The sequence below is a fragment of the Zophobas morio genome, unplaced genomic scaffold, assembly GCF_036711695.1.
Source record: "Zophobas morio isolate AGI-343-1 ecotype UQ-CSIRO unplaced genomic scaffold, CSIRO_AGI_Zmor_V1 ptg000014l, whole genome shotgun sequence".
Taxonomy (NCBI): Eukaryota; Metazoa; Arthropoda; class Insecta; order Coleoptera; family Tenebrionidae; genus Zophobas; species Zophobas morio.
In genome coordinates this window covers 7,407,212-7,415,343 of record NW_026972119.1, presented here as the reverse complement: position 1 = coordinate 7,415,343, position 8,132 = coordinate 7,407,212, and the positions used below count along the sequence as shown (strand labels likewise).

Below are 8,132 nucleotides of genomic sequence, written 5' to 3'. Positions count from 1 at the left end.
TTTTTTTCTTTGCTAACAAAAGTAGTGCAACCATGTATCGTCTGTTTCGATTATTATACTTAAAGTAAGCGGAGAAAAATGTTGTGCCTCGGTGGGATTCGAACCCCACGCCTCTCGCTCTCCGGGCAAGCATCCTAACCACTAGACCACAAGGCCACTTATCTTTCTCTGCTTACCGACGTGTTATGTGCCGCCACAACACTATTACTATCCAACACCGAAAACACGAAAACTGTCTACGCGTTTCGCTAACCCCGTTGACAGTATCTAGACCAAACTAATCTAAAATGGAATTACAACTCCGTTAATTTATATCATATCTACACTTCTCCTCCTACTCTCTAACTCCATAAGGGTGTAGAGGGACGAGTTCAGGATGGACCCGCGGTCTGAACTACATAATTACATAATGTAATTGATCAATATATTTTTAATTACAATGTTTTCAGCTTATTTTATAAATCTTCGTATTTTCATCAGGCCCTACTTTATCCTTAGAGTTTCCGAGAAAACTCTGAAGGCTCTGATCGCAGCCGCTTTTGCCCCTTCAGTATAAATGGGCTAAAAACAGTTTCCAGAGGACTCGATATTAAGGTTGTTTATACATCTTAACAAAATGGGCACTGTTCACTTCTCAGCAAGTCCCAAATCTATTTTATGGCGTATTGGAAATTCCGTTCTTAAAACAAGCCAATCACCGCTCATTTCTTTGTATACACTTTTTCCAAGAATTTAGTCGAAACACATTCGTTCTCAAATTTTCTGTCCACCAATCAAATCATTTCAATAGCAATCCACAACGTGCTCATTTCTTTTTCTAGATTCTTCCAAGAAACAAGTCAAAACACATTGCGTCCCAAATATGGGCAGAATTTACTGTCCACCAACCTGATCATTTCAATAACAGTTAAACTCTAAGAAAGTCCAGAGTTATGGGCAACACCAGTGCTCAAGGATGTCTGGTCTGACCGTTTTTTTTTTGATAACCTGCATGACCTGGCGACGACAAACCGTGAGAAACGTGTTCCTCATCCCGCCTCCAGGGCCTAAAACTCCTACAAATAGGAAACGGAATTAGATCTTAGCAGTTGAGTAATTTCGATTCAGTCGTTTAGTCGCGGTACCCAACATTCGCTGACGGGTAGAAGTTACCTCTACCACCAGGCATCGAGCACCTCCTCGATTCTTTCAGTTGTCGAGACAATTGCATGATGATTTAAGTTATCAGTGGTCTAATTAATTTCGTTTCCACGCAGTATATTTCCCTCACAATGCTACATTACCAGCTCATTAGATGTTGTTTACTTTTAACCGCCATGAAGCAAGAGCATCAGATCATAAAGCCTCCGTATTGGGCTAACTTTTACTTGCATATCTAGGGCTTGCTAAATTCTGCCCCCGTGTCTAACTTATCCACACATTTAACCTACAGCACGTAGAACTTGTGCCTCGTTCGTTAGAGGGATTACTTGATTAGATTAATAGACTACTCCCCCTCGACTTCCCATGGCCCTATTCGATTAATGTACCGCGACTAAAAAAAAACCAACAATTCTACTCTGTTATATTGCCGTTATAAAGGCACACAACACTACTAATTTCTTTTAAAATAGCTTAATATTCACATTTATTGTCATTTATTGTTCCCTTAAGCACCATCATTTCATAACCTTAGTTAAGATGTATTACTGGGGTATCAATAGATTACCTATGGAGTGAACTCACCTCGCGTTTTAGTTTACCGTTCTCACCTTCCAAAGCAGTCTTTCATAGGTCTGGACCTAAGGAGCAAATTTTTGCAAAGGCCGTCGGCAAAAACTGGAGCAATAAGGATTTAAATAAGCAAATTTAGAAAAGAATCGTGAAGACCATCACAAAATTTGGCACTGCAGACAGGATGCAAAAATTCGGGGAAAGGAAGGAATAATTTTAAAATTCAAAAATTTAGAAAAATAATAAATCGGCCATCAAGGTCTCTCACTCTGACACCAAACATTTAAATGAGCAAATTTAGAAAAGAACCGGGAAGACCATCATACAATTTGGTGCTGCGGACAGGATGCAAAAATTCGAGGAAAGAAAGGAATAATTTTAAAATCCAAAAATGTGGGAACATTTTTTAGAAAGGAGACAAAAACAAGGACTTTTGTACTTTTTTTTGTAAGCATGTAAAATTTTTGAAAAAGCTGTAATGATTACTTGAGATAAAATAGGTTTTCTATGCTGAGATGTTGCCGAAACTCACGTTTGATTGTTACAAAGATTTGTAATAACAGTTCCTTCTGATTTTAGTTCATAATTGTTATGACAGTTTGAGTTATGTTCCCATAATACTAGTAAACTAATAAATGTAGTTAGAAGTTAAAAAAATTGTGTTTTATTACTTTTAGTATAAATCTTTACCTAAATCTACATTAAGAAAAGATTCAGTTTACAGTATCAATTTATGGTTTTTACAGTTTAACCGTCTTAACACTTAAATTCTGCACACGGTTGAAGGTTAAACGTAGGAAATCCCTGATCAGGAATCATTGTTGCTTCTTTCAAAAACTTAACGTCCGTCGTCTCAAATTTTGTTAAGTAAATCTAAAATTATTGTGTCACATGGTCCTTTAATGGCGGATTAACAATATCTCACATTAACATCTCTCAAAAATAACATTTCTACAAACATGTTTACAATTTGTTTTATAATCTGCAGATTATTTTGTAATTTTGAAAAAGTGCTAACATTCATCCAATGATTGCAGAACAATTATTAAAAATCCTTTATTCATCCTCTCTAGAATATTAATGACGTCATCGCAAAAGTTCATAAAATAAATGTTTGTTAAAAAATATATTTCGAAGCGCCACACTGATTGTTTTAGTTTTAGTAATATATTTTTATTTTTTAGAACTGTTAAATACAAAATGTTTAATAAATTAACTGATTTATAACTTTAAAGTTTAAATAAAAAATAATTGACTTAATTTTTTCAAAGTTCTATTTTATAGGCTTTATCAATAACTAATATACCTAAAATTCGTCTAACAATAATTGAATAAAATAAAAAACATTGTTTACTTGCTTACCCCGACAAAAGAAAATGTTAAGAAACTATATCTCTTTAACAAAATATAAATTATTGTCAAGATAATGATCCCTGTCTAATTGTTACGCACAAGCTAAGCTTTGTTTCTAATTTATTTTAGTACACTATTCTATTTAATTTGCGTATCAGAGACTACCGGCATGCAGAGATAAAAGTTTGACATAAATTCTCGTTTCTTGTTAGTATTTGTGTGTTCTCAAAAGGCTTATTAGTCGATATCTACTATGTATGTGTTCACTTCGTGTAGTAAACAGTCCATACATAAGTAAGTGATAAATCTATAGAATGCATTTAAATGTCTATTGTAAACAGATGAACGAATTCAAATTCTCGGCACACGTGTATAATATTACAATACCTTTTTAAATAAAGAATAATGATAAGATTAATCTGTAATAAGAAATAAACTTTGTACCCATTTGTCATGGCATTGTCTTCACGCACATGTTTGTGAATGAGTGGAAGAAGGAAGTTACTTAAGTTAAGTTAAAATGAAAGTAAACAGAAAACTTTTACCAATAAAACTTCATTATTTTCTCTTTATGGCAGGTGAGTTGTTTATAAAGCTATCATTTACAAAAATTAATTGTTCCTGTTTCTCTAGCTTTGGGTCCAATTTTACCACAACTGCCTCTTCTGGGAAAAGATATTGGAATATCAGCTATAGTCATGGGAACAGTTACAGGCATTTTGCCATTCACATTTTTATTGACAAAACCTTTTTTTGGTCTTTTAATAGACGTTTACAGACAATGGAGGAAACCGATATTTTTATTTCTAATTTTCGTCATGACTTTAAGTTTCTGTGGAATATACTTCGTACCGTCTCGTCAAACTGCAAAATTTGAGTTTGATTTTATTGATTACACTTTTTGGAACGCGTGTGGTAAAACTGTTTTCCCCGTGGTATGTAATTCCAGCTGTTTGCCAAAATCGCTTGTTTTGATGGCTAGTGTTAAAAATGAACAGTCCCTTTACCAACTATGTTTAACCCCTCAAACACATTTTTTGGCGAATTTGTCAAAGTGCAGTTTTGTTTGTGTTGAAGATCCAGATAATGGATTGTACAGCTCATTCACCTTTTGGAGTTTTATCATTTTTATGTCTGTTGGAACAATAGGATTTAATGTGGTTAATTCTATTAGCGACGCTATATGCTTTGATATAGTGAGTATTCTTCAATAATAACTTGACGCAAAAACTAAATTTGCATTTTTTTAAATGCTAGGTTGAAGATCAGTCCAGTTACGGTAATCAAAGATTATGGGGATCTATAGGGTTTGGTTTCGCTGGACTAATTTCTGGATACATCATCGACATGTTTTCAAAGACTTCCGCCAATTACGTACCAGCTTTTGTAATAATGACTCTTTTTTCAATTTTAGACCTGTTTGTTTGCGCAAAATTTATCGAGGTAATGATGCTTATAATTTTAATTAAAAACTTATATTTTAATACAACGAATCATTTAAGCTACCGGTTATGGAGGCACCAAAAAATATTTTTAACGATTTGAAAGTCCTTCTAACTAATGTGCACGTAGTCACCTTTATAACATTTACGGTACTGGCAGGAATGTTAGATGGATTGATAATTTATTTTTTATTTTGGTACATCAATTAACTTTTTTTATTTTCGAAAATACGATAAAACGATTTCAGGTATTTAGAAGATCTAGCGGTACAGACAGGTACAACACAAGTAAAATTAATAGAAGGATTAACATTGGCAGCTGAAACTATTGGTGCTGAAGCACTGTTCTTTTTAATATCAGGTTACCAATTCCCTCACTTAGTTTAACAAACAATCAATTTTATATTTTTGTAGGAAAAATTTTGCAACGTTTAGGTCATGTTCATACTTTTACTATGTGTTTTATGAGTTATGCACTGCGTCTAGCGCTAATATCTGCGGCACCGTCGCCGTGGTGGTTTTTACCCATTGAATTTTTTATGCAAGGACCAACTTTCGCCCTTACGTATACCGCAATTGTGGCCTATGCTAATGAATTAGCTCCTCCTGGCATGTCAGCTACCATGCAGGGGATTGCATCTGGAATGGGGGATGGCGCTGGTAAGTATTTGTTCAGGATGTTTATATTTTTTGCAAATCTATGAAATTAATTTTAGGATACGCCGTTGGAAGTGTGGTCGGTGGTTTGTTTTATCGTTATTTAGGAGGGAAAGCTACTTTTCAAACTTTTACATGGGTGGCTTTATTTTGTGGAATAATGCATTTTATACTTCATGCAAGTGTACTTAAACGTAAAAGGAATGCTATAAGGCCAGATTATGAAGAAATTGATTAGATTTTGATTAGTTTAAGACTGCATTTGGCTAGATTAATTAGGTACACGTAATTTTATAAAATCAACAAAAACACAAGACTGTTGAAGATGACTGATACTGGTTATTGTGATTGTTTAAATAGGCAAAAATAAAATTATTTTGTGTGTTTTTATTTTACTTTTACAATAATGTAGTTGGATGCAAGTTCTTCCTAGTTAAAAGCATCCAATCATGTTTCGAGGTAAAACCAGTGTATTTTCACCATTTTTTTTAGAAAGACACTTTCGATTCTTAAAAGTTCCAGAATTTCATGTTTAGTATTTAGAACTATTTCTGTACACTATAACATCTCTTATTTTCGAACAAAACTACCTAAAATGTAAGGTAGGTATTATGTCTTCTTTTTTTCTTGTCACTGGAATGAATCAGAAACAAAGTCAAATTTTTTTATGAAAATTTTAAGAATCCTTTATATGTGACAATCTACTTAAAATCGTGAGCTCCTGATACAGGGTCGAGAGATACAGAAAAACCTATTACTGAAAAAGTTAAAGTACAACAAGTCGAAGCTTTAACCTTTTCTCAAATGTAATGTTTAGTACAGTTATTATAACAAAAATCGATTTCAGAAAATATTGATTTCATAATTTCTTTTGAAAGAACGCTATAACTTTTATGACTAGGACGAGCAAATGTATTTTAGTTAATTTTTGACACTCTTCAAGCCAGTCTTTATATTTTACCAAAATTTTGAAAACTCATACCCCTGACAAGAGTTTTTAAATTTAATCCTCCTAACTTCACATGCTGCACACTTGGTGAGATTTATTTAACAATATTTTAAAAGGACAGCATCAATTTTTGGAGGGCGTAAAAGACAAATTTTAGATAGTCCCTACTTTTCCGTTTTCGTGATCATTTTGAGAGCACTTAAAATTAAAGAATTTGGTATCAGACAGAGATATAGATGGACGTTACCTGCATTTCGGCATTACTTAACCTGTGAAACGCCGACAAAATATTAAATTAGCTCGGAAATTATTCTGCTGCAATATCGTTCGTGACAAAATAAAAGCAGTAGGTATTATTAATTCTGACTAATTTCAACAATAATCCTATTTGAAATTAAATCTTGTTTTTATACAAATCGTTGTCCTTTGAAGCTTCAGTACGCGGGAATTTATCTCACCGCTGCAATCCTCCAGTTGAAGTAAGGTGTGTTTTACGGCGACGCCTTGATCTGGTCCACAAGGTCGTAGCCAGTGCGTCGCTAGGAGTGTTTACAGCTAGTAAAAAACTACTTCTATATTACTATATTACTTCAAATAATAATACTTGATGCCCTTTTTAATTTTTCAACCACAGGACCACAGATTTGTGATCTTGAAATGTTATATTATGTTGAAATAATCCAAAAGAAAAATATATTTGTAATGAAACTATCGCCGCGACAGCACTGGTTCTAGCGCATGAGATACAATTCCGCGCACACATAATCTCGATAATATAACTTTCATATTTCGTCCCAAATAAGACAGTAATTAAATGGGTAAATATTTTTTCCACAACTTGAAATACGAGATATTCACTAATCATTACAGATAAGACCCTATCATGATAAACTTTATTGATAAAAATAGTAAATAGTTAATTTGATGTTTCATTTAAGACATAACTACAGTAAATTATATTCAGGAGCATCTGATACAGAAATAGCCAAACAAAAACTTTGTCAAAAAATTAACATCCAAAGGTTCGAATGCTGCCTTCATGTTTAACGTTGACGCGGAAGAAAATCTGACACAACAACTATATAATTCTATAAACTGGCCTAAAGGCATTATGATCAAACTATATAGGTTTTTTACATTAACAAGCCAGCATCGTTTCAACATCCAGAAAATGAATTTCTTCTGGAAATATTTCACACAAGACGATTCCACAAACTGAGGAAGATAAATCACCAAGCCAAGAGACCACATTTAATATATTAGTGTTTAATATACCGTCCATCCTCTCAAAGCTAGATGAAGTTGAAATGATGCTAACCGATGAAAAATGTTCTTTAGAAGGTATAACAGAGCATTGGCTGTATGATCAGGAAGTTGAATTTTTAAAAAAAATTTACAAATTTAGGATGAGGTCGCATTTCTCATGCAACTTAATGAAGCACGGAGGTTTGCTTATATTATCTAGAAGTGATATACACTGCTGCAATAATCAACAACTAGTTCAACCCTCAGTCGAAAATCAGTGTGAAATATCGGCCGTAAGTGTTTATAATGTAGACATTATCTTCATAAATATCTATAGAACGCCTTTCGGTAATTTGGGTACATTCTTGGATATACATATTATTTGAAATATTTAATATTATTAACGGACGAGAAAAAAACATTATCATTGCAGGTGACTATAATATCAGATTTGATAAAGAGATACCTTCGGTAGTTGCAGAATTTTTGAACTTGGGTAATCCTAAAATGTACACCGGACATTGTTTCCGTCGGACACCGCCACCTTACTCGCCGATTCAGGAGCTGACTTAGTAACTTTAAAACGCTTGGATGGTTGGCGTTCTTCTGCAGTGGCAGAAACTTATATTGAAGATTCCGTGGAAAAGAAAAAGAAAGTGTCAAAGTTAGTCATGGGAAGAGGGGAAATTTTGACGTCAACATCTTTATCTTATAGTAAAGAAACCTGTATTGCTACTACAGTACTTGATGTAAATAGGAAAGAAATGACTGAA

General features: G+C 33.6%; 1 protein-coding gene and 1 non-coding gene across 3 annotated transcripts; one reads left to right on the top strand and one right to left on the bottom strand.

Moving 5' to 3' along the window:
* Positions 1 to 82: 82 nt before the first annotated feature.
* Positions 83 to 156, bottom strand: Trnas-gga (transfer RNA serine (anticodon GGA)). The gene has a single exon. It is a non-coding gene; the product is annotated as a tRNA-Ser (tRNA).
* A 3,084-nt stretch (positions 157 to 3,240) lies between these two features.
* On the top strand, positions 3,241 to 5,522 carry LOC135128954 (major facilitator superfamily domain-containing protein 6-like). 2 transcript variants are annotated; one of them, XM_064056034.1, is made up of 8 exons: positions 3,241 to 3,360; positions 3,408 to 3,644; positions 3,700 to 4,262; positions 4,324 to 4,509; positions 4,569 to 4,705; positions 4,757 to 4,869; positions 4,923 to 5,168; positions 5,225 to 5,522. In XM_064056034.1, exons 2-8 carry the CDS (start codon positions 3,587 to 3,589, stop codon positions 5,401 to 5,403), a joined length of 1,482 nt encoding a protein of 493 aa, XP_063912104.1. In that variant the 5' UTR covers positions 3,241 to 3,360; positions 3,408 to 3,586; the 3' UTR covers positions 5,404 to 5,522. The 2 variants fall into 2 exon arrangements, with proteins under 2 accessions (XP_063912104.1, XP_063912103.1); XM_064056033.1 differs by having other exon boundaries at positions 3,241 to 3,644.
* Positions 5,523 to 8,132: the final 2,610 nt, after the last annotated feature.

What these genes read in the sequence shown, in the direction of transcription:
- LOC135128954 (XM_064056034.1), top strand. Translation starts at nt 3,587, where the DNA reads ATGAAAGTAAACAGAAAACTTTTACCAATAAAACTTCATTATTTTCTC. An exon ending in ACGCTATATGCTTTGATATA is followed by an intron (nt 4,263 to 4,323) that starts GTGAGTATTCTT and finishes TTTAAATGCTAG; the next exon opens with GTTGAAGATCAGTCCAGTTA. An exon ending in ACTGTTCTTTTTAATATCAG is followed by an intron (nt 4,870 to 4,922) that starts GTTACCAATTCC and finishes ATATTTTTGTAG; the next exon opens with GAAAAATTTTGCAACGTTTA.